The sequence below is a fragment of the Eretmochelys imbricata genome, chromosome 23 (genome assembly GCF_965152235.1).
Source record: "Eretmochelys imbricata isolate rEreImb1 chromosome 23, rEreImb1.hap1, whole genome shotgun sequence".
Classification (NCBI taxonomy): domain Eukaryota; kingdom Metazoa; phylum Chordata; order Testudines; family Cheloniidae; genus Eretmochelys; species Eretmochelys imbricata.
The window spans coordinates 14,989,676-15,014,916 of record NC_135594.1 but is presented as its reverse complement, the minus strand read 5'-3'; the positions used below and the strand labels follow the sequence as shown (position 1 = coordinate 15,014,916).

General features: G+C 63.2%; 1 protein-coding gene across 1 annotated transcript in view; it reads right to left on the bottom strand.

Annotated features, from left to right (window-relative positions):
* The window catches only part of TRPM4 (transient receptor potential cation channel subfamily M member 4), a 31,196-nt gene extending 6,388 nt beyond the window's left edge, over positions 1 to 24,808 (bottom strand). Inside the window, 17 exon segments of the mRNA XM_077840190.1 lie at positions 1,245 to 1,604; positions 3,867 to 3,959; positions 4,197 to 4,309; positions 5,879 to 6,024; positions 7,231 to 7,360; positions 7,643 to 7,771; positions 8,204 to 8,533; positions 8,848 to 8,963; positions 9,382 to 9,481; positions 21,195 to 21,377; positions 21,582 to 21,646; positions 22,354 to 22,531; positions 22,786 to 22,952; positions 23,515 to 23,695; positions 23,819 to 23,996; positions 24,407 to 24,474; positions 24,782 to 24,808. Coding sequence (XP_077696316.1) covers positions 1,245 to 1,604; positions 3,867 to 3,959; positions 4,197 to 4,309; positions 5,879 to 6,024; positions 7,231 to 7,360; positions 7,643 to 7,771; positions 8,204 to 8,533; positions 8,848 to 8,963; positions 9,382 to 9,481; positions 21,195 to 21,377; positions 21,582 to 21,646; positions 22,354 to 22,531; positions 22,786 to 22,952; positions 23,515 to 23,695; positions 23,819 to 23,996; positions 24,407 to 24,474; positions 24,782 to 24,808 — 2,564 coding nt within the window.
* Positions 24,809 to 25,241: the final 433 nt, after the last annotated feature.

Sequence of the window (25,241 nt, the reverse complement as noted above, 5' to 3'; positions counted from 1 at the left end):
GGGAGGCTGCGGGTGCCAAGGGCTGGGGGCACATGCCCAGGCAGGGGGATGGGGAGATGGGAGGCTGCAGGTGCCAGGGCAATGGGGGTGCTGAGCAAAGAGGGGACGGGAGGCTGTGGGTGCCAGGGGCTGGGGGCATCAGGCCCCGGCAGGGGGATGGGGAGATGGGAGGCTGCACGTGCCAGGGGATGGAGGCACCGTGCCCAGGCAGGGGGATGGGGAGATGGGAGACTGCGGGTGCCAGGGGTAGGGGGGCACCATGCCCAGGCAGGGCGATGGGGAGATGGGAGGCTGCGGGTGGGGGTGCTGAGCGATGGGGGGACGGGAGGCTGTGGGTGCTAGGCCCATGGGGGTGCTGAGCAAAGGGGGGACGGGAGGCTGTGGGTGCTAGGCCCATGGGGGTGCTGAGCAAGGGGGGGCTGGGAGGCTGCCGGTGCTAGGGGCTGGGGGCACCATGCCCAGGCAGGGGGATGGGGAGATGGGAGGCTGTGGGTGCCAAGGACTGCAGGCACCATGCCCAGGCAGGGGGATGGGGAGACGGGAGGCTGCGGGTGCCAGGGCCATGGGGGTGCTGAGCGAGGAGGGAACGAGAGGCTGCGGGTGCCAGGGGCTGGGGGCACCATGCCCAGGCAGGGGGATGGGGAGATGGGAGGCTGCGGGTGCCAAGTGCTGGGGGCACCATGCCCAGGCAGGCGGATGGGGAGATGGGAGGCTGCGGGTGCCAAGTGCTGGGGGCACCGTGCCCAGGCAGCGGGATGGGGAGATGGGAGGCTGCGGGTGCCAAGGGCTGGGGGCACCATGCCCAGGCAGGGGGATGGGGAGATGGGAGGCTGCGGGTGCCAAGGGCTGGGGGCACCATGCCCAGGCAGGGGGATGGGGAGACGGGAGGCTGCGGGTGCCAGGGCCATGGGGGTGCTGAGCGAGGAGGGAACGAGAGGCTGCAGGTGCCAGGGGCTGGGGGCACCATGCCCAGGCAGGGGGATGGGGAGATGGGAGGCTGCGGGTGGGGGTTCTGAGCAGTGGGGGGACAGGAGGCTGCGGGTGCTAGGCCCATGGGGGTGCTGAGCAAGGGGGAGATGGGAGGCTGGGGGTGCCAGGGGCTGGGGGCACCGTGCCCAGGCAGGGGGATGGGGAGATGGGAGGCTGGGGGTGCCAAGGGCTGGGGGCACCGTGCCCAGGCCGGGGGCGTGGGGGGACGGGGGACGGGGGGCTGGGGGCTTCGCCCAGGCCCGCTGGGGTCTCACCGGCAGACGGCCCCCAGCAGGAAGAGCCCCAGGGCGGTGAGGTCGAACTGGTTCCAGGGGTCCTGCAGGTAGGCGCGGGCGCGCTGGGCCAGCGGCCGGCTCCCGGTGAAGCAGCCCTGGCGGAGCTCCTCGCACAGCAGGGTGAAGACCCAGGCGTAGAGCAGGACCTCGGCGGCGTGGGGGCCTTCGGGCGGGGGGCGCGGGAAGTCCAGCAGCAGCACGTAGGAGAAGAGCAGCAGGAAGAGCAGGTACATCACCACGTTGCCCAGGAAGGCTGTCACCGGCGCCCCCCAGAACCGGCGCCAGCCCCAGAGCCAGGCCCAGCCCGGCCGCCGGGGGGAGCTCAGCGAGGACGCCGACCTGCGGAGAGCGGGGTCTGATCTCAGCATGGTGGGGCTCTGGCTTGTGGGGGGGGGTCAGATCTCAGCATGGGGGGGCCATGGCCATGGCGGGGGCTCTGGCTTGCGGGGTGGTTAGATCTCAGCATCGGGGATTCAGCCATGGGGAGGTCTCTGAGCTGCGGGGGGGGTCAGATCTCAGCATGGGGGGATGACACCCTGTGTCACGAAGTGTGGGGGAGTCAGGGCCCTGCACCCCACTCTTCCTGCGATTCACCGTGACTCTCAGCCAGCCAGTAAACTGGAAGGTTTATTGGACGACAGGAACACGGTCCCAAACAGAGCTTGTTGGTACAACTGGGACCCCTGAGATAGATCCTTCTGGGGGGCAGGGAGCTTAGACCCCAGCCTTGGGGTTCCCTCCGTTTCCCCTGTCCACTCCCAACTCAAGACCCCCTCCAGCCGACTCCCCCAGCCTCCCCCCGGCTCCTCCTCCAGCCTTTCATAGAATCATGGAAGGGACCTCAGGAGGTATCTAGTCCAACCCCCTGCTCAAAGCAGGACCAATTGCTTCCCGGGCAAAAGGTGTCACCTGGCCCCAACCCCCCCCCAGCTCAGGTTACATGCTCAGGTATCATCCCTCCAGTGAAGCCCCCCCTGCTATCCCCAGTAAAACTCCCCCGCAACATTCCCAGGTCAATCCGCCCCACTCCCTGCTCCGTCACACCCTGGCACCCCAAAATCCGCCACGGCCATGGAATGAGGATGTGTTTTGTGCCAAATCTGCCTTGTGAGGTATCATTCGAAAAATCTCGATCTGCTGGACACTAATATCACTGTGTGGTGTGTGCAGCTGTCGCATGAGAAGTTATGAAGTTTGCAAAGTGGGAATGTTCTTAATGTTTTCTCTGAATACTGCGTGGGTGCCTCAGTTTCCCCTATGCAGTTCTTACGTATCTAGGTGGTGGGATAGGGGTGTGTGATTATTGCAGAGCCCTAGAGGGCAGGTGTGATGCCATCTGACAAAGAATGGCCAGCACCCTGTCTCCTGGCAACTCATGGCCTGGCCCAGCCCCCGCTGCAAGGTGCCAGCTGAAGGTGTTGGAGAACAAAGAGATCCGGTGGCCTCCTGGCCCCGGGGAGAGACAAAGGCCCGAGGAGGGGCTGGAGGGAGTTTCAGTTTGGAGCTGGCTGGGACCTGACTGAGGGGGTCCTGTTTTCTGCACCTACAAGCTCTGGTTTGGACTGTGTTCCTGTCGGCTTATAAACCTTCTGTGTTACTGGCTGGCTGAGAGTGACGGTGAATCGCAGGAAGTGTGGGGTGCAGGGCCCCGACTCGCCCACACTCCGTGACAGTAAGTGTCTGTGTTACTGAAACATGTCACGAGGTTGAGGACACCCACAAGCCTCCTTTCCGGTATGCCGGTAAAAAGGCCAACCAATGCTAATGGCTCGTTGAGGAAAAAGCCACACGCACAAGGGTCACCCCAGGAACTGGGTACGCTAGAAACCTCTCCGACACAATGGGAACTGTTTGACCCGGCTCACAGCAAGAGAGTTTTCCAGCAAGGGAGGAGAAGATATCAAAGGGGGACAATGACATCACGGGGGGACCTCACTCTCCCTGCAACACCTGGAAACACCTGAGGGGCAAGGACTGAACTGGGGGAAGTGCAGGTCCCAGGCTAGAGGGATTTCTAGCCTGTGTATGAAAACCTGGAGAAACCAAGGCAGCTTGTGCCATCAGAATCTGCCAGCCTGTTTATTGCTCCGGGGGAGAATTTGTTCATTCATCTCCTGTCTATCTAGCATGTTAAGCTCAGTTTGCGGTTTTGTTTATTTGCTAGGTAATCTGCTCTGATCTGTTTCCTATCCCTTAGAATCTTTTGCAGTTAATAAACCGGTTTTTGTTCTGTCTAAACCCAGTGTGTGGAAATGATCACAGGGGGCAGGAAGCTGTCCATATCTTTCTCCACATTAAGCGAGGGGGCGAATTTCAGGAGCTTACGCTGTGCAGTGCAAGACGGGATCACTTTGGGTTTACACTCTGGGGGGGGCGGGGGTGCCTCAGGAACTGGGAGGGGACTTAGCTGAGCCTGATCACAGCATCTGTGTGTGTAGCCGCAGCTGGGTGTGTCCCGACCTGGGTGTGTGCTGGTGGAAGTGTAGGACCAGGAGCGGGTCTGCTCTGATCTGGGAGGGGACAAGGGCAGGACCCCTCAGCACCATGGGATCCAACGTATGAGGCACCCCAGCCCCCTCCCCCCCGGGCTGCCCCCCTTACCTCGTGAGGATCTCCTCCACGGGGCATTCCCCGTCGGCATCCAGGTTCTCCAGGGTGTGGGGCTTCTCCTGCTGCAGATCCTCCTCCATCGCCCTGGGGGGTGGGGAGAGAGATAGACTGAGTTTGGGTCCTCGGTGCTGCGAGCTTCGTCCCAGCAGTGCCCCCAGCTGGGGACCCCGGCGCTGCAAGCTTCCCCACAGAAGTGCCCCTAGCCGGGGATCCTGGCGCTGCAAGCTTCCCCACAGCAATGCCCCAGCCAGGGACCCCGGCGCTGCAAGCTTCCCCACAACAGTGCCCCCTTATGTAGCTGACCCCCTCCCCAGCACCCACCTGAAGGTGATGAGGTTGGTGAAGATGAGGGGTGGGCAGAAGAAGGTGAGGAGGAGTTTCCAGACGGGCGTGGACCTTTCCATCTCGCCCCACCAGTTCTGGGTCAGCAGCGCCTGCGGGCAGCGGGAGGGAGGGGAGGTTAGCGCTGGGTGGGGGTCCCTTCTTACCCAACCCCCCCCCCAGGTCCTCTCCAAATCTTCCCCCTCCCCCTGTACCTGCACCCCCCCGTACCCACACCTGCCTCGTACCCGCCCCCCCGTACCCACCCCTATATCTGCCTCGTACCTGCCCTCCCAAACCTGCCCCGCCCCCATACCCGCCCCCCTGTACCTGCACCCGCCTCGTACCCGCCCTCCCGGATCCACCCCCTATACCCGCCTCGTACCCGACCTCCCATACCCGCCCCGCCCCTGTACCCGCCCCCCCGTACCTGCACCCGCCTCGTACCCGCCCTCCCATACCTGCCCCTGTACCCGCCTCGTACCCGCCCTCCCATACCCGCCCCTATACCTGCCCCCCCGTACCTGCACCTGCCTTGTACCTGCCCCCCCGGATCCACCCCCTATACCCGCCTCGTACCCGCCCTCCCATATCCGCCCCTGTACCCGCCCCCCCGTACCTGCACCCGCCTCATACCCGCCCTCCCATACCTGCCCCTGTACCCGCCTCGTACCCGCCCTCCCATTCCCGCCCCTGTACCTGCCCCCCCGTACCTGCACCTGCCTTGTACCTGCCCCCCCGTACCTGCACCTGCCTTGTACCCGCCCCCCCGTACCTGCACCTGCCTTGTACCTGCCCCCCCGGATCCACCCCCTATACCCGCCTCGTACCCGCCCTCCCATATCTGCCCCTGTACCCGCCCCCCCGTACCTGCCCTCCCATACCTGCCCCTGTACCCGCCCCCCCGTACCTGCACCTGCCTTGTACCTGCCCCCCCGGATCCACCCCCTATACCCGCCTCGTACCTGCCCTCCCATACCCGCCCCTGTACCCGCCCCCCCGTACCTGCACCTGCCTTGTACCTGCCCCCCCGGATCCACCCCCTATACCCGCCTCGTACCTGCCCTCCCATACCCGCCCCGCCCCTGTACCCGCCCCCCGTACCTGCACCCGCCTTGTACCCGCCCCCCCGGATCCACCCCCTATACCCGCCTCGTACCAGCCCTCCCATACCCGCCCCGCCCCTGTACCCGCCCCCCCGTACCTGCACCCGCCTCGTACCCGCCCTCCCATACCTGCCCCTGTACCCGCCCCCCCGTACCTGCACCCCTGTACCTGCACCCGCCTCGTACCTGCCCTCCCATACCCGCCCCTGTACCCGCCCCCCCGTACCTGCACCCGCCTTGTACCCGCCCCCCCGGATCCACCCCCTATACCCGCCTCGTACCAGCCCTCCCATACCCGCCACTGTACCCGCCCCCCCGTACCTGCACCCGCCTTGTACCCGCCCCCCCGGATCCACCCCCTATACCCGCCTCGTACCAGCCCTCCCATACCCGCCCCGCCCCTGTACCCGCCCCCCCGTACCTGCATCCGCCTCGTACCCGCCCTCCCATACCTGCCCCTGTACCCGCCTCGTACCCGCCCTCCCATACCCGCCCCGCCCCTGTACCTGCCCCCCGTACCTGCACCCGCCTCGTACCTGCCCTCCCATACCCGCCCCTGTACCCGCCCCCCCGTACCTGCACCCCGTCGTGGGCAAAGAAGCACCGGGCCTCGGCCAGCCAGGCGAGCTGCAGGCAGGTGGCGCCTCCCCAGAGGTGGGAGCAACGCACGAGGAGCTGAGAGGCCCGAGACTCGCTGTTCCCATAGCACTCGCCAAACACGCCTGGGGGATGGGGGGGGGTCAATGGTGACACCCCCGGGACCTCCCAGCCCCCCTCGCACCCCCGTATCACCCCCTGCACTCCTGTACCACCCCCTGAACCCCCTGTATTGCCCCCTGCACCCCCATATCACCCCCGGCACCCCCCGTATCGCCTCCTGCCTGCCCATCCCCCCTTCACCCCCCCATACCTCCCCCTGCACCCTGAACCACCCCCTGCACCCCCCTGTACTGCCTCTGAACCCCCGTACTGCCCCCTGCATGCCCATCCCCCCTTCACCCCCTATACCACCCTCTGCACCCCTGGACCACCCCCTGAACCCCTCTGTACTGCCCCCCGCATCCCCATATCACCCGCTGCCTGCCCATCCCCCCTTCGCCCCCCATACCTCCCCCTGCACCTCTGAACCACCCTCTGCACCCCCCCATACTGCCTCTGAACCCCCGTACTGCCCCCTGCATGCCCATCCCCCCTTCACCCCCTATACCACCCTCTGCACCCCTCTGTACTGCCCCCCGCACCCCCATATCACCCCCTGCCTGCCCATCCCCCCTTCTCCCCCCATACCACCCCCTGCACCCCTGTACCACCCCCTGCACCCCCCCGTACTGCCTCTGAACCCCCGTACTGCCCCCTGCATGCCCATCCCCCCTTCACCCCCTATACCACCCTCTGCACCCCTCTGTACTGCCCCCTGCACCCCCATATCACCCCCTGCACCCCCCATATCGCCTCCTGCCTGCCCATCCCCCCTTGCCCCCCCATACCGCCCCCTTCACCCCCTGTACTGCCCCTGAACCCCCGTACTGCCCCCTGCACGCCCATCCCCCCTTCACCCCCTATACCGCCCTCTGCACCCCTGTACCACCCCCTGCACCCTCCATACTGCCCCCTGCACCCCCATCTGCCCATACTGCCCCCTGCATCACCCCCTGCACCCCCCTGCACTGCCCCCTGCACCCCTGTACTGCTCCTGCACGCCCCATACCACCCCATGCACCCCCATCCGCCCATACTGCCCCCTGCATCACCCCCTGCACCCCCCTGCACTGCCCCCTGAACCCCCATACTGCCCTCTGCACCCCTGTACTGCCCCTGCATGCCCCATACCGCCCCCTGCACGCCCATCCCCCATCACCTCAATACCGCCCCCTGCACCCCCCCTGCACCCCCCCCACTGCCCTGCCCCCCATCTCCGCCCCCTTCACCGATGGCCAGGGTCTGGAACTTCATGGCCAGCTCCTTCATGTCCACGGCCTCCTGCGCATCCGATTCGAGGTGGGAGAGCTCCCGCAGGATCCGTGCCCCCACGAGCGCCCCCCCCACAGCGTCCGGGGCCTGCGGGGGAGAGGGTTACAGAGAGAGACACCCCCCAGCGACCCCCGGATCTGCATCCCTGCCAGCGCCCCCCCATGGTACTCCCACCTCCCCCCGAGGGTCTCCCACTCCCCCCAGCACCCCCCCCGTGGTACTCCCACTCCCCCGAGGGTCTCCCACTGCCCCCAGCATCCCCTCGGGTCTTCCCCCAGCTCCCCTTCCCCCAGGGGTCTCCCCCTCCCCCCAGCATCTCCAGGGGTCTCCCCCCACCCCCCAGCTCCCCACCCCCTGGGCCCCCCTCACCATCTCCCAGCAGTACGTGGCCATCTCGCCCCGGTTGAGCAGCACAGCCCAGATGAAGAGGTCAGTCCAGGGGTTCCGGGTGCACTGGTCGCGGTAGGGGGGGTCCCCGTCCAGCAGGGGACCCTTCTTCTGGGGGGGCGGGGAGAAAAGGGGGAAGGGTCAGAGCCACGTGGATGAGGAGACCCCTGCTGGCAGCCCCCCCGTCTTCCCCCACCTCCCACTGCAACCCTCAGGGTCCCACCCCAGCCTCCTGCCCCCTATGCCCCCCCACATACCCCTGCCCCATTGTGACCCCCATCTTATTGCACCCACATACCCCAGCCCCCCAGCATACCTCAGCCCCCTTGGGTCCCCACCCTGCCCCCATCAAGTAACCCGGCCCCCTTGTCCCTGCAGGTACACCAGGCCCCCTGTACACCCCCTCCTCTCGCATCCCTGCCCCCTTTGCCCCCCCGGCCAGCCCCCCAGTGCACCCCCTCCTCCCATGTCCTTGGCCATGTACCCCAGGCCCCCCGTGCTCCCCACCTCCCACGTCCCTGCCCCCCTTGGCCCCTCACATACCCCAGCTCCCTTGGAGCCCAGGGGGTGCAGCCTGGCATAGAAGGGGGCGCAGACGTCGCCCAGCAGCTCACGGAGCAGGCGGGCCACCTGGGTCAGGGGGCAGTCGGGGGGGCGCTCCACAAGCTGGTAGTGGGGGGGCTCGGGCCCCCCCTGGCGCCGCGCCAGCAGCTGGTGCAGCAGCGAGGCCTCGGGGATCCCCCGGTACAGCTCCCCCAGGCGCCCCCAGGTCAGGAACTTGCCCAGGTCCAGCCCGTTCTCCACGAACAGACGCACCAGGGCCGGGCGGTCCCCCAGCAGCGCGTCCCGCATGGGCTCCTCCAGCAGGTGGGGCTGCGGGGCGGGGGGGAGAGAACCCAGGTTAGCACCTGCCCTGTGAGCACCAGCCCCGCAAGAGCCCCCAAGGACCCTGGACACCCCCCACCAGAGTGTCCCCCCCTCGCCTCTGTGCCGGCTCCCCAGCTCCCCTCTCAGCTCCCCATGGGGGTCCCTCCTCCCCCTACCCCCCAGAGCTCCCCCTCAGCTCCTCCCCTGGGGTCTCCCCTCCCCCTGCTCCCCTGGGGGCCCCCAGCTCCTCCTTCTGGGATCTCCCTCCCTCAGGGTCCTCCCAGCTCCTCCCCCAGGGTCCCTGCCCCGCCCCCCCTCACCTCCCAATGGATGTCTCCACGGAAGAGCTCAGAGCGGGCGATGTCCACGCGGTTCCAGGCCACAGCCAGGCGCAGCTCGTCCAGGTACTGGGTGGCCTCACCGGTCAGGTGGCCGCCTGTGGAGGGGCAGGGGGCGGGATGGCTGTGGAAGCTGTGTGACTCAGTTTCCCCACCCTGGCAGCCTGGCGGGGATGGGGAGGGCTCAGCCCAAAGGCAGGCCGCGTCAATGCAGCTTGAATGTGTCCACATGGGGCTCAGTGGGGAGCCACCGATCCGCGCTGAATCCGGGCTGGGGTCTCTGCTGTGGTGGACCAACCTGGGGGGCTCCCTCTCCCCCAGACCAGGAGGACAGTCGCTGGGCCCAGCTGCTGTGGGGTGCAGCCAGCCCCATAACCATGAATACTCCGGGAGGTGGGGAGGGCGGGAAGGTGGCAGCGGGGGAAGTGCGGGATACCCTGGGGAGGGTGGGGAGATCCTAGGGGGAAGAGCAGCATGGGGGGAACTCTGTGGGGGGCCAGGGAGGGGGCGGCTCACCTCTGACCAGAGCTTTGAGCAGCACCGTCTCAAACTCCTCCAGCCCCTCCTCATCCGAATAGACAGTGACCAGGTCCCGCAGCGCCAGGATCTCCTCCACCTGGGGGGGCAGGTCCGACACCCCATGACACCCCCAAACCCCTGCACCCCTCTCCCCACAGCATCAGGATCCACTCCACCTAGAGGGCAGGTCTGACACCCCGTGACCCCCCTGCATCCTGCTCCCCGCAACACCAGGATCCGCTCTGCCTTGGGGGGCAGGTTGGACACCCCATAATCCCGCTGCACCCCTGCACCCCCTTCCCCACAGTACCAGACTCCGCTCCACCTGAGGGGCAGGTCTGACACCCCATGACCCCCCTCCCACAGCCCCTCCCCACATTGTCAGGATCTGCTCCACGGGGGGGGGGGGGGCAGGTCCAACATCCCATCACCCCCCTCCCTACAGCGCCAGGATCCACTCCACTGGGGAGGGAGGTCTGTAAGAAGTGAAGATTTTCCCCCATTACTGTGACGAAGTGGGACTGTTCCTAATGTTTCCTCTGAATAGTGTGGGGGTGCCTCAGTTTCCCCTAGGCAGTTCTTAAGTATCTAGGTGGTGGGGTAAGCGTATATGATCATTGTAGAGCCCTAGAGGGCAGGTGTGTGCAGGAATCTGGACACAGAGAATGGCGGACACCCTGTTTCCTGGCAACTGATGGCCTGGGCCCTTCCCCCCTGCCAGGTGAGAGCTAAAGGGTTGGAGAACAAAGGAATCAGGTGACCTCCTGGCCCGGGAAAGGAACAAAGCCCAGAGGAGGAGGGGCTGGAGGGTGAGTCAGTTTGGGGCTGGCTGGGGACATGGAGTGAAGGGCAGAGGTGGTTGTCTGGCTCACTGCCCCCCAAAATGGACCCAGCTGAGGGGTCCTGTTCTCTGCACCTGCAAGCTCTGTTTTAGACCATGTTCCTGTCATCTAATAAACCTCTGTTTTACTGGCTGGCTGAGAGTCACGTCTGACTGCGAAGTTGGGGTGCAGGACCCTCTGGCTTCCCCAGGAGCCCCACCTGAGCGGACTCGCTGGGGGAAGCGCACGGAGGGGCAGAGGATGCTGAATGCTCCTAGGTCAGACCCAGGAAGGTGGAAGCCATGTGAGCTGTGTGTCCTGCAGACAGGCTGCTCACAGAAAGGCAACTGCCCCAGAGTCCTGCCTGGCTTCATGGGGAGCAGTTCCAGGGCATCGCCCAGGCACTCCGTGACAACTGGTGGTAGCGGTGGGATGTACTGCACCCCGTGGACAGCGCTTCCTGCAGTAAGTGACTGGGGAGCAGTAAAACGAAGGGGGATTGATGGGGACCAGGCGTGCTGAAGATTCAGAGAGAGACGGTTTCAGGGGGCGGTTAACCCCTGGGAGTGTGTGACCAGAGAGAAGGACTTTTGCAGTAACAGGGTCCCCCTGGGGATTGCAGCGAGCGGTCCCAGGGGCGGAGGAGTCTGCAGCTCGACCCTGGGAGAGAGGTGGTGACCTCGAGAAGGGCTGGCACACTAGGGGTTCTCCCTGGAAACCGTGGGGAGCTGAGAGCACACAGGCCTGTGAGTCCACAGAAACTTGGGAAGAGCGGAGTGACGGCCTGTCACCGTCTCCTTAAGAAGGACATTGTAACCCTGTGCAGAAAGAGAGGGTTGAGCATTGTGGAAAGTTCACCAAAGCACAGTTCATCCTGCAGCTGGAGGAGGATGACTGTGCTAAGGAACAGATTCCTGACCCCAAACGGGGCTATAGCAGGATCTGGGAGCAGCTGGAGTGGGAGCCAGGCATCCCCAAGACTTCTGTCCCCGACCAGACAAGGGTCTTCACGATCGGGTTCCCCATCAAGGGATCGGAGACGGACGGGATTGGAGCTGAGTCCGAGAGAGCCAGAGGACTGTAAGAGAGAGCAAGAGCCCGAGAAAGAGCTGCAGAAGCAGCAGCAGCATGAACTGGCGGTGGGGGAGCGGAGAGCCATAGGGGACCTCCCAGGGGTGAGTGGGGATAGACCCCGGGAGGCCAGTTCCGCAGGGAACCTCGAGACTAAATTGCTGCCCCTGGTTAAGGAGGGGGGGGATGTGGATGCCACCCCACTGCCTTTGAGCAGGCTGGCGATTTGAACCAGGGGGACCCTGCGGAAAAGCCCCAGTGTCTAGCTCCCTTGCTGGGTCCCAAGGCCACAGACTCCATCAGCCAGATGGTTGGGGAGGTGGACAGGCTCCCACTCCTGACCCCAACCTATATGTCTGTGTGGAGTTTCCTTGGGCCAGACCCTAGGACCCCCAGTGGGAGCGAAAGGTGATGGTCAATGGGTAGACATTCCTGGGGTGGCGAGATCCTGGGACAGAGAGAACTGGTGTCAGGCCCCGGGTGGTGCAGCCTCCGAGGCTGAGGGGCTGGGTGAGCTGGGTGAGGGTCCCAGGGACGAAGCCCCTCGCCCTGCCTATGGCCCAGATCCCTGTGCAGACCCAGGAGGGGTGGGGCTGTCTGGTTTTTGGGGTTCTCCGGGATATCAGCTGCGAGACCCTGTTGTGGGGTGACTGTGTCTCTTTGGGACAGGATCCAGGCCTTGCTCCTGTAACTGCCAAGGGTTTGAATTTGAATCCAGGGAACCAATCGGTGGAGGGGGAAATGGTCAGTGAAAATGCAGATGACCTGGCTGGCAGGGGGGAGGAGCGGCTAGGCTCAGGCTACCTGCCTGCCTGTAACCAGACCCCTGGGGCTGGGTGGGACAGAGAGATGCTCCCTGCCCCCTTGCACACTGGAGAAGGGGCTCACGCTGGCTCTGATGCTGTGAGGAAAGCAGCGAGCTCCCTGCCTGCCCCCACTGGGACAGCAAGGGCAGTGCTGAGCAAGGGGGGAGATAAGACCCCAGCTGAGTGGGGGGAGACACAGGCAGGGCAGGGGATCTGTGGAGAGTGGCAAGGTGCTTGGTAAGGAAAGTTTGGATGAGCCTAGGCAGCCTTGTGAGCTGATGGCTGTGTCTAGTCAGCAGGGTGGGAAGGAGAGGAGAGTAGAAGAGGAGTGTCCCTGGACCTTACCTGTTAGCTGGGTGGAGAATTGGGACAGGGAAGGAAACGTGCCTGTGTCTGTCAGGGGTATTGACTTGCCCATGGAGGGAGCTACCCTGATCTCCAAGCAGTTGTCTGTGACCAGCCTTGTGTGCTTGGACAAGGGGAGAAAGGTCCCAAGCTGGGTGTCTGGGAAAGGAGAATGTGTGTCCGGCTCTTCTTTGTCTGTGGAGCAGACAGAAGGGGCTTTTCAGCCTGTGATGGTTGAGAATAGTGCAGTTGTCTCAGAGCTGGTTCTGGATTCAGCTAAAGCCCAGGAAGGGAAGGGTCCGAAGTTTGTGTCTGCTCAGGAGAATGGGTTAGTCTCTAAGGTGCCACAAGTACTCCTCTTCTTTTTGCGAATACAGACTAACACAACTGTTACTCTGAAACCTGTAACTAGGTCGCATCCAGTTAGTGTCTATGTAAAATCCCAGAGACCGGACAATTCTGGTGCTTGTATTTTGCCTGTTGCTAGTGTGTTGTTGGAAAGGGTGGAGCAACTCTGTCTAATCAGAGTGAGATCCTAGCCAGGGCACAAGGAGAGCATGAAGGTGATGTGATTGTGTTACCTACTGAGGGTGTGGAAACCTGTAGCAAGAAGGAAAAGATTTTCCTGAACTTGTGTGTGGCAAAGGGAAGGAGAAGGCTTCTGACCTTTTATCTAGGAAGTCTGTAAGTTTGCCTGGAAGGGGATTGTGTAGGAATCCACCGGATGGGCCAGAGGTAATTCTGGATGTAAGGGAGATCCAAAAAGAGTCTGTTGTTGCTCAGGAAAGTGTTCCTCTAGAGCAAGCCCTAGGTAAAGAGGGTAAGAGCAGAATTTCTGGGAGGGGTGAATTGTTGCATAGAAAAGCCCTAGGGAAAGGAATCCTCATGGAGTCTTTGCAAGCAGTTTACTGCCACTGAAGGGTGTGAAAGTGATTTAATCAAGAAAGTTTCAGTTCCTAACAGCCAGAAATTTTCTGTTGTGAATGGATCCACTGACTGTCCTGTTGAAAGACCCAATGTGGAGAGCTTTGAGAAGGTCTCAGAGGGAGTGAAAGCTGTTAAGAAAGTTAAACAGTCCTATAACCAAGTGGCTGTGTTTGGCCAGCTTGTTGGGGAGAAGACCCAATCCCAGTTTGACTCCCTGGGGTTTTGGGGTGGCCAAAGGGCACGGGCCGCATAAATTCCCACATGCGGCCTGCGAGTGCTATCGACCACCCCCGACCTAAGGGAGGGTGTGAAACTGGAAGGGCCTGGTGTAACTCCTACCAAGGAATGGGAGAGGTGCTGGGGCATCCATGGGAACGTTGGTGGCTTCGAACTTCCCCAAGTCACCGGCTAAAGTGACCCCGCTCAGTTCGATCTCGAAGGGGGGAGAGATGTGATGAAGTGGGACTGTTCTTAATGTTTCCTCTGAATAGTGTGGGGGTGCCTCAGTTTCCCCTAGGCAGTTCTTAAGTATCTAGGTGGTGGGGTAAGCGTGTATGATCATTGCAGAGCCCTAGAGGGCATGTGTGTGCAGGAGTCTGGACACAGAGAATGGCTGACACCTGTTTCCTGGCAACTGATGGCCTGGGCCCTTCCCCCTGCAAGGTGAGAGCTAAAGGGTTGGAGAACAAAGGAATCAGGTGACCTCCTGGCCCAGGAAAGGAACAAAGCCCAGAGGAGGAAGGGCTGGAGGGAGTTTCAGTTGGGGGCTGGCTGGGACATGGAGTGAAGGGCAGAGGTGGTTGTCTGGCTCACTGCCCCCCAAAATGGACCCAGCTGAGGGGTCCTGTTCTCTGCACCTGCAAGCTCTGTTTTAGACCATGTTCCTGTCATCTAATAAACCTCTGTTTTACTGGCTGGCTGAGAGTCACGTCTGACTGCGAAGATGGGGTGCAGGACCCTCTGGCTTCCCCAGGAGCCCCGCCTGAGCGGACTCGCTGGGGGAAGCGCACGGAGGGGGAGAGGATGCTGAATGCTCCGAGGTCAGACCCAGGAAGGTGGAAGCTGTGTGAGCTGTGTGTCCTGAAGACAGGCTGCTCACAGGCAGGCGACTGCCCCAGAGTCCTGACTGGCTTCATGGGGAGCAGTTCCAGAGCATCGCCCAGGGACTCCGTGACAATTACGTTGTATGTGAGTCTGTATTGCATGAATACTATGTGTGCCTCAGTTTCCCTGTGTATTACACCAGTGCCTGGGTAGCGGGAATAAGCATGTGTGACTTTTGTGGGGGCTGCGACCAGGTGACTCTGTGCCCTGGAAGTAGGGTGACCAGACAGCAAATGTGAAAAATCAGGACAGGGTGGGGGGTAATGGGAGCCTATATAAGAAAAAGACCCAATAATCAGGACTGTCCCTATAAAATCGGGACAGCTGGTCACCCTACCAGGAAGGAGAGAGAGGCCAGAGGGAGGGCAGAGCTCTGCCCTACGCTGTGTTCCTGGTCCTCCCCATGCCCACCCAGCCAGCCGAGACTCACTCGCTTCCAGCTGCCTGGCCCCTGCCTTGCCCGTTGCTCCTCCTGCAGCCTCTAACTTCCAGGGCCAGAGTCCCCTGGTCGCATCCTCCTCCGGGGTCTCCATTTACAAAGGGGCGGCCAGAGCATCCCTGCAGGCAGCTGGAGCTGCCCCCGGATAAGTCACACCTGCTTATTTCCACCACCCAGACACTGGCGCAATACACAGGGAAACTGAGGCATACACAGCATTCACGCAAAACAGTAAGACTCAGGAGTCCAGGCCCTGCACCCCTCTTCCTGGGATTCACTGAGACTCTCAGCCAGCCAGTAAAACAGAAGGTTTATTGGACCACAGGAACACAGTCCAAAACAGAGCTTGTGGGTACACCCAGGACCCCTCAGTCAAGTCCTTCTGGGGGAGCAGGGAGCTTAGACTCCAGCCCTGGGGTTCCCTGTGTTCCTCCACCCAGCCCCAAACTGAAAATAAACCCACCTAGCAGGTTCCCTGCTGCAGTCTCCGTCCACATTCCTGGGGAGAGGTGTCACCTCCCCCTCCCCCTCCTGGCTCAGGTGACAGGCTCTCAGGTCTCCCATCCCCAGGGCACATTCCCAGGTCAACACTCCCCCCTCCCTGCTGCGTCACATCTCTCCCCCCTTCGAGAATGAACTGAGGGGGGGTCACGCCGACCAGTGACCTGGGGAAGTTCGGGGCCCCCTCTCCGGGACAGCGCATCCGCTATCAGCTTGGCACTTCCCTTCACGTGGACCACGTCCAGGTCGTAATCCTGCAGGAGCAGGCTCCATCTCAGGAGCTTGGCGTTGGCTCCTTTCATCTGGTGCAGCCAGGTCAGGGGAGAGTGGTCGGTGTAGACGGTGAAGTGTCGCCCGAAGAGATAGGGCTCTGGTTTCTTGAGGGCCCACACCATGGCCGGGCACTCCTTCTCGATGGCCGCGTAGTGTTGCTCCCGGGGTAGCAACTTCTTGCTCAGGTACACGATGGGGTGTCTCTCCCCTTTTCATCCTCCTGCATCAACACCGCCCCCAGTCCCGTGTCTGAGGCATCGGTGAACACCACAAAGGGCTTGTCAAAGTCTGGGTTTGCCAGAACTGGGCCACTGACCAGAGCCTCCTTCAGCGCCCGGAAAGCCTCCTGGCACTGCTCGGTCCAGACCACCTTGTCTGGCTTCCCCTTCTTGCATAGCTCAGTGATGGGGTTGGCTATGGCGCTAAAGTGGGGCACAAATCTTTGGTAGTATCCTGCCATCCCAATAAAGGCTTGGACCTGCTTTTTGGTGTGGGGAGTGGGCCAGTCTCTGATCACCTCCATCTTGGCTTGTTCCGGCTTTAGGCGGCCGCTCCCCACCCGATGGCCCAGGTAAGCTACTTCCGCCATCCCCACCTTGCACTTCTCTGCTTTTACAGTCAGCCCAGCCCCCTGGAGTCGGTCCAGCACTTGTCTAACCTGGGACACGTGGTCCTCCCAGGTCTGGCTAAAGACACAGATGTCATCAATATACGCCACGGCAAAACTCTCCATCCCCCTCAGTAGCTGGTCCACCAGGCGCTGGAAGGTGGCCGGCGCTCCCTTGAGGCCGAAAGGCAGGGTCACGAACTCATAGAGCCCCAGAGGGGTGATGAAGGCCGATTTCAGCCGGGCATCTGCATCCAGCGGCACTTGCCAGTAGCCCTTTGCAAGGTCCATGGTGGTAAGGTACCGAGCTCCTCCCAGCTTATCTAGGAGCTCATCAGGCCTGGGTATGGGGTAGGCATCAGATACTGTGATGGCATTGAGCTTCTGATAGTCCACACAGAACCGGACCGATCCATCCTTTTTGGGGATCAGCACCACCGGCGAGGCCCAAGGTCTGGCAGATGGCTGGATCACCCCCAAAGCCAGCATGTCCCGGACCTCTCTTTCCAGGTCCTGAGCAGTTTTCCCTGTGACTCGGAAGGGGGAGCATCTTATCGGCGGGTGCGACCCTGTCTGCACCCGGTGGACAGTCAGATTAGTGCGTCCAGGCTGGTTGGAAAACAGCTGTCGGTACGGATGCAGCACCCCCCTGACCTCAGCTTGCTGGGCAGGGGTTAGCTGATCCGAGAGGGGAATTGTTTCCAGGGGGGAACCAGCTCTGGCCCCAGGGAATAGATCTACTAAAGGGTCATATCCCTGTTCCTCCCACTGTCCACACACGGCCAACACCACATTCCCCCTGGCATAGTATGGCTTCATCATATTCACATGGTACACCCGGCGGTGGTGCGCCCGGTTCGACAGCTCCACCACATAGTTTACCTCGTTGAGCTGCTTGACAACCTTGAAAGGGCCCTCCCAGGCGGCCTGTAGTTTGTTCTTTCTCACGGGGATGAGAACCATCACCTGATCCCCGGTGGCATAGGCATGGGCCCGCGCCGTGCGGTCATACCAGACCTTCTGCTTCCTCTGGGCTCTGGCCAGATTTTCCCTGGCCAGGCCCATGAGTTCAGCCAGTCTCTCTTGGAAGATCAGGACATACTCCACCACTGACTCTCCATCGGAAGTGGCCTTCCCCTCCCACTCGTCTCTCATCAGGTCCAGGGGGCCCCTCACCCTCCTGCCATATAACAGTTCGAAAGGCGAAAATCCGGTCGACTCCTGGGGCACCTCCCTGTACGCGAACAGCAGGTGAGGTAAGTACTTGTCCCAATCCTGCGGGTGCTGGTTCATAAAGGTTTTCAGCATCATCTTTAGCGTCCCGTTGAACCTCTCCACCAGCCCATTGGACTGGGGGTGATAAGCTGAGGCCCAGTCGTGCCGGACCCCACATTTCTCCCACAAGCACCAGAGCAGGGCTGACATGAAGTTGGAGCCTTGGTCTGTCAAGACTTCCTTGGGGAACCCCACTCGGCTGAAAATGGTCAGGAGCGCATCGGCCACGGTGTCTGCTTCAATGGAAGCTAAGGGCACTGCCTCGGGGTAGCGGGTGGCAAAATCTACCACCACCAGAATGTATTTCTTCCCCGACCGGGTCGTCTTGCTGAGAGGCCCCACGATGTCCATGGCCACCTTCTGGAAAGGCTCTTCTGTGATAGGCAAAGGTCTCAAAGCCACTTTCCCCTTGTCCCGGGCCTTCCCCACCCTCTGACAGGGGTCACAGGATCGGCAATACTGCCGGACCGTGGTAAAGACCCCGGGCCAGTAAAAGTTCTGTAGCAACCTCTGCCGGGTGCACCGGATTCCCTGGTGCCCTGCGAGGGGGATGTCATGGGCCAGGTACAGGAGCTTGCGGCGATACTTCTGGGGGACCACCAGCTGCCTCCTGACCCCACAGGACTCTACTTCCCTTGTGGGAGCCCATTCTCGGTACAGGAACCCCTTCTCCCGCAGGAACCTCTCCTGGCAGCCTCTCCTCATGGTCTGTACCACACTGAGGTCGGCCAGGTCCCTGAGCTTCCTCAAGGAAGGATCTTTCCTCAACTCGGCCTGGAACTCAGCGGCTGGGGAAGGGATGGGGCCCGGTTCCCTCTCATTGGCCGGGTCTGAGGCCTCCGCCTCTCTGAGCCGTGCCCCTCGGCGCTCCCTCCCCACCAGGGTAGGGTCCTGCGCCTCCGGTGTGGTACCCTCCCCGAGGTCAGGGTGCAGTGCCCCTCGCCGGCTCTGGCTACAGGTCACAACCAGGGCGGTCTGGGGCTTGCTTAGCCAGTCCTCTAGGTCTCCCCCCATCAAAACTTCAGTGGGCAAATGGTGGTGTACCCCCACATCCTTGGGGCCCTCCTTGGCCCCCCATTTCAGGTGTACCCTTGCCACGGGCACCTTGAATGGGGTCCCGCCCACCCCTGTCAGGATCAGGTAGGTGTTGGGTACCACCTGATCTGGGGCCACCACCTCGGGCCGGACCAGCGTCACCTCCGCGCCCGTATCCCAGTATCCATTGACCTTCCTCCCGTCCACTTCCAGGGGAACAAGGCACTCTCTCCGGAGGGACAGCCCCGCGCCCACCCTGTAAACCGAGCACCCTGAGTCCAGAGCATCCAGCCCTCTGGCGGAGCTGGCCGGGGGTACTCTTCCCTCCTGAGCAGGTGGTAAACTGGTAGCCCCCCTTGCCTGGGTCGTCTGCCCCTCGTCCGGCTGAGTCCCTACCCAGTTAACCCTGGGTAGGTTGGGTCTGCTCAGTTTGTCCCTGAGCCCGGGACACTGGGTCTGTACGTGGCCTGTCTGGCCACAGTGATAGCAGCTCAGGTCACGTTGGTCCCCTCGAGCGGGTCGGAGGGGCCCGACGCCAGGCGTTCCCCTTTGGAGGGGGTTCTCCCTATTTCCCCGCTGGGAGGCCCCATGGTGACTCTCTCTCTGCATCGGGGGGGGCCTGTTCTTTTGGGACTCCTCCCTGCTACCCCCTGACCGACTGTTCACAAACTTGTCGGCCAGCTGCCCTGCGTGCTGGGGGTTCTCGAGCTTTTTGTCCACCAACCACAGCCTCAGGTCGGAAGGGCACTGTTCATACAGCTGCTCCAGTACGATTAGGTCAAGCAGGTCCTCTTTTGCTTGGGCCCCAGCTGTCCACTTGCGGGCATACCCCTGCATCCGGTTGACCAGTTGTAGGTAGGTGACCTCAGGCGTTTTACGCTGACTCCAGAACCTTCTCCGGTACATCTCGGGGGTCAGCCCAAATTCACGGAGCAGGGCCTGTTTGAACAGTTCATAGTCCCCTGCCTCCGCCCCTGTCATTCGGCTGTACACCTCCACGGCTTTGGGGTCCAGTAAGGGGGTGAGGAACTGGAGCCTGTCTGCAGGGTCAACCCTGTGCATCTTGCAGGCATTCTCAAGGCCGTCAGGAAGCTATCTATGTCCTCCCCCTCCTTCCGCTGGTCCAGGAAGCACTTATCAAAGCTCCTTGCAGTCTTGGGTCCCTCCTCACTCACCGCAGCCGGGGCCCCACTGCTCCTCAGCCTGGCCAGCTCCAGTTCATGCTGTCTTTGTTTCTCCTTCTCCTGACGTTCCCTCTCCTTCTCCTGACGTTCATGTTGACGTTGATTTTCATGATCCTCCAGCTCCCTCATTTTCATCTCCCTCTCCCATTCCAGCCGCATCCGCTCCAGGGATGGGGAGCTCCGCCGGGAGGGTCCCCTGCTGGCTGCCGGAGTCAGGGTGCCCTCGGTATTCGCTGGGCTTCCCCCAACCCCTCCCCCAGGCATAGGTAGGAAGGGTCTCGGGATGTCCTGGGCAGCAGTCTGACCCCTCCCAGCCCAGTCAGGCCCCAGGGCCCACGCTGCGTCCGCCGGGCAGCTTCCCTCAGGGACAGGGATCGGGTCATCCAAGCGATCCCTCTCCTCCAGCTGGGCAATCAGCTGTTCCTTGGTGGACCTCCCAGTGCGCAGCCCCCTCTGCCTGCACAGCTCCACCAGGTCGCTCTTAAGGCGTTTAGCGTACATCTCCCTGCTGGCCACTCGCAGGCCGGGCAGCTTTCCACGGTTTCCAGGAAAAGCCCCTCGTGTGCCAGTCCTTCTTGAGGTCACCACCTCTTTGCCAGGGTCGAGCTGCAGACTCCTCCGCCCCTGGGACCGCTCGCTGCAATCCCCCGGGGGACCCTGTTACTGCAAAAGTCCTTCTCTCTGGTCACACACTCCCAGGGGTTAACCGCCCCCTGAAACCGTCTCTCTCTGAATCTTCAGCACGCCTGGTCCCCGTCAATCCCCCTTCGTTTTACTGCTCCCCAGTCACTTACTGCAGGAAGTGCCGTTCACGGGGTGCAGTACATCCCACCGCTAGCACCAGCTGTCACGGAGTGTGGGGGAGTCCAGGCCCTGCACCCCTCTTCCTGGGATTCACTGAGACTCTCAGCCAGCCAGTAAAACAGAAGGTTTATTGGACAACGGGAACACAGTCCAAAACAGAGCTTGTGGGTACACCCAGGACCCCTCAGTCAAGTCCTTCTGGGGGAGCAGGGAGCTTAGACCCCAGCCCTGGGGTTCCCTGTGTTCCTCCACCCAGCCCCAAACTGAAACTAAACCCCCCCAGCAGGTTCCCTGCTGCAGCCTCCGTCCACATTCCTGGGCAGAGGTGTTACCTCCCCCGCCCCCTCCTGGCTCAGGTGACAGGCTCTCAGGTCTCCCATCCCCAGGGCACATTCCCAGGTCAACACTCCCCCCTCCCTGCTCTGTCACATTGTCACACTCACATACAACATATCAAGGGAAAGTCTTCACTTCATCACAAGGTCCAACACCCCATGAACCCGCTCCCCGCAGTGCCGGGCTCCGCTCCACCCTGGGTCCCGTTGAGGGTGGGCTGAGGGGTCAGTCCCTTGAGTCCCCTGCCCCCAGATGCCTGGGTCCCCGGGGGGGCTGTGGTACCTGCTCGGCCAGGCCTGGCACGTCGGCGGGCGGGAAGCGTCCCTGCAGCTTCTCCTGGATCAGCACCCGGCTCTCCTGGCCCGGCTGCACGTCCTGCAGGATCTGGGCCAGACAGTCGGCCGCACCCCCGGAGCCCCCCACCAGGAGGCAGGGGATGTCCGCCTCAGCAGCCTCCCGCACGCGCTGGAGGGGGGAAGGGGGGGTCAGCAGAGTGGCAGAGTGTCCCCCTCCCACTCCACAGCCATCAATCCCCCCCCCCCCGTGTCCCTCTCCCACACCCTGCCCCCCCATTCCCCTTGTTCCCCCTCCATCCCCCCATTCCCCTCCCCTCCCCTCCCCCAGTCCCCCGGGGCTGTGTCCATCTCTCCCCCACAGTCCCCCCCTTACCGTGACCATGGACGCGTTGCCCCCGATGACCATTACCAGCACGGGGATCTCGATGCTGCCAGTTCCTGCAAGACGGCGATCGGGGGAGGGATTGTCAGTGCCGGGGGGGGGGGGGGGGCCGGCAGGAGGGGGCGGGTGACAGATCCGGCCCCAGGGAATAGCCAAAAACTAGTGTGTAGGCACAGGCTGGTCTTGTGGGTTCTCTCCCCACCCCTGGGACCAGGACGCCTGGGTTCTCTCCCCACCCCTGAGACCAGGACACCTGGGTTCTCTCTGGGTGGGGGAGACTACGACCCGCTCAGGGGATCTCGCCCAGGGGAGGGAAGGGGGGCAGCCTGAGGCGGGGCACTCAGAACTTAGGGGGCGAGTCACGGGGGGTGGAGGGCAGATGTGGTTAAGGGCTCAGGAAAGGCGACTAACCCTGGTACCCATGGCTGTGGTGTGTGTGTACAATCATGCTAACCCTGGCCAGGGGGAGTAACCATGGTAACCTGGCCAGGGAGTAACCAGGGGGCTGTGACCATGGTAATCGGGCTGGGGGTAACTTGTAACCGGACCAGGGGAATGTGACCGTGGTAACCAGGCCCGGGGTAACCGTGGTAAGCGGGCTGGGGGCTAACCAGGCCGAGGGCGTGTGACCATGGTAACCGGGCCGGGGGTGTGTGACTGTGGTAACCGGGCCCCCTGGTAACCAGGCCAAGGGTAACCAAGCTGGGTGCAAGTGAGGTAACCAGGCCGGGGGTAACCAGGGTAACCGGGAGGGGGTACTCACCCCCGGCGCCCACCCTCTGCTGGGCGATGTGTTTCTCCAGGTGGGCGCGGAAGCGGCTCTCGCCCCCGGGGCGCCCCCGGGAACCGTCGTCCACCAGGAAGAAGAGCGAGTGGTTACTGTCCAGGGGGCAGGTGGTGCCCGCAGGGGGGACCCACCAGTAGTGGGCAGGGAACGAGCCCTGGTGGGGGACAGCGGGGGAGGGGGGGCTTGGTGACAGGCCGGACCCCCCCGAGAGACACCCCAGCACCCAACCTGACCCCCCCACAGAGACCCTCCAGCACCCAGCTCGATCCTTCCCCCCGCCAGCCTCCAGTCCATCCCCCACAGAGACCTCTCCCTGGTACCCAGACTGGAGCTCCCCCAGGCTCCCCCCAGAGAGCCCCCAGTGGCCCACGCCCTCCCCCCCCGCTGTCAGGATCCCCCCACCTGTACCTTGGGATTGACGAGGGCCTCGCGGTTGGCAACGATGCCCCAGGGCGCGACGCCCATGGCCACCACGCGGGTGCAGGGGCTGGTGCTGGCTGTGGCATGGTCCCGGACGGCCTCCCCGACATGTCGCCCAATGCCGGCCTGCAGCCCCCCGGTCATGATCCATGCACCTGGGGGGGTGGGCAGGGAGCGTGGCACAGGCTGAGAGTGGAACACACCCCTCCCAGTGCCCCCCCACTCCCACGTACCCCCATCTCCCCTCCCCGCCGTGTCACACCCAGAGCCTGAATGGGACACAGGCACAGACGTGACCCATCCCTCAGGCCTGGGGGGCGTGTGCACCTCGGGGTCTTGCTGGGCACGCAGAGTCCGGGCACCAGCACATTCAGCAGTGCAGCAGCCTCGGAGCATGTGGCAGGGCTTCCCCGCCAGTGGGACAGGGCGTGCCCTTTTGCACCCACACGTGCGAGAGCACAGAGCGCACCGGCATTTGCACGAAGCACGGCAGCATTTGCACGGCGTGCCCTGGTGTTTGCACAGCGTGCGCCAGCGTTTGCATGGCTCCTGGCAGCGCTGGAATTGAGTGCACCGGCCTCTGCACGGAGCACGGCAGTGTTTGCACGGAGCACACTGGCGTTTGCACAGAGCGTGCCGGCATTTGCACACACAAGTGCGTTGCACGCCCAGCTTTCCACCGCTGCTTGGCCCGGGAGAGGGCGGGGGGGGGCCCACCTGTGCTTTGCGCCGCCTTCACCAACCCCTTACGCAGCAGGTCCCGGAGCCAGGCCCGGACGGGGGCCTCCCCGTCACCCCCGACAACTGACACCACGAGGTTGGGAGGGGAGGTTTTCCAGTGTTCGGTCACCAGGTTGTAGGCGAGCGCAGGGTCCGAGGAGTCCGACAGGCGGATGAACTGGCCGGGGGCAGTGAGGAACCGGTCAGGCGGTGCCCCTCACTCCCGCCCCGCAGCCCCAGGTTCCCCCCCTCCCCCTCCAGCTCTGCCGGTGCCCCTCACTCCCGCCCCACAGCCCCTCACCTTGCTGGATTTGCCACCGGCCCCCACGAACTCCAGCTCCCCGAAGGCGTCCGTGGGCCCCTCCGTGGTGTGCTGGGCCGAGTCCCATTTGCTGACGATGGCTGTGCCGAAGGCGTCTTCCACGGCCACAGAGACGTGCTCGGCCCGGGGGCTCCCGCACTGGCACCGAGGGGGGGTGCTGGGGAGGAGACGGGGGTCATGGGGGGGCTGAGGGGTGGCACTGGGAAAGCATGGTGCAGGGGGGCAGGGACACGGTCACTGGGACACGGGAGGGAGCAGGGGGTCACTGTGGGGAAGGGGGGGTCCCAGGGGCCTGCACTGGTAGAGGTGGGGAGGAGATAGGGTCATGGGGAGCCTGGGAGGAGAACCAGGGGTGCTGGGGGACAGGGACAGGATCACTGGGACACTGGGGGGCAGGAAGGGGTCACTGGGGGACAGAGGGGTCAACGGGGGGCTGCTGCATGTGATGAGACACCCCGGCCTGCATTTGACAATAATACCTGCAGTGCGGGAGGGAGGGCACTGGCAGATCCCCGGGCACTGGGGGAGCAGCCTTAGGGCATCCCCGTTGGGGGGGACCCCACTCACCCCGCGTCCTGTGGATCCTCAATGTAGGTTGTGCAGGTTTTCTTCTTGAAGCGTTTGGGGATCCAGGCCTGGAGTGGTGGTGGGGGGGGGGGATGGAGGAGCCAGGTCAGGGTCTGAGAAAGAGGAACCCCCCCCCAATGCCCCAATCCCCAGAGCCCTCCCAATCCTGGAGAGGGAACCCTCAGAGCCCCCCCAATCCCCAGAGCCCCCCCAGTCCTGGAGAGGGGACCCTCAGAGCCCCCCAATCCCCTCACAGCCCCCCCACCCTGGGGGGGGGGCTGTCTCCTGCCCCCCAGGTGCACCCTACACCCAGGAAGCTTGGCGTCTGGATGCCCCATGCTGCCCGTCTCAGCCCTGGGGCAAGGGGCCCCGTACCTGATCTCGCTGTTTGTCCCTGCCCATGGTGCCAGGCTAGGCTGGGGCTGTCAGATCTGCAGCGTCTGGAGCCCAGGGAACCCAGCGTCTCACCTGGCAAAGGTGAGTCGAACTCTCTCCGGTGCCGTGGCCCCACCCAGCCAGAAACCAGCCTGACCAGATCGAGACACCCACGCGCTGGTGTGTGTGTGGAGGGGGAGGCAGGAAACACCCTGCTGCCAGTCAATCTGGAGTCACCACTGACTGCAGGGGGGTCAGGTTCTGTTCTCAGCGCCCAGGGTCAATCCGGAGGCACTCCTGTTTGCAATGGAGTCAGGACTGGATTCTGATCTCAGCTCCAGGGGGTGGGTGTGGGTGTGAGGAAGCGGGACTGTTCTTAATGTTTCCGCTGAATAGTGTGGGGGTGCCTCAGTTTCCCCTAGGCAGTTCTTAAGTCTCTAGGGCGTGGGATAAGGGTGTA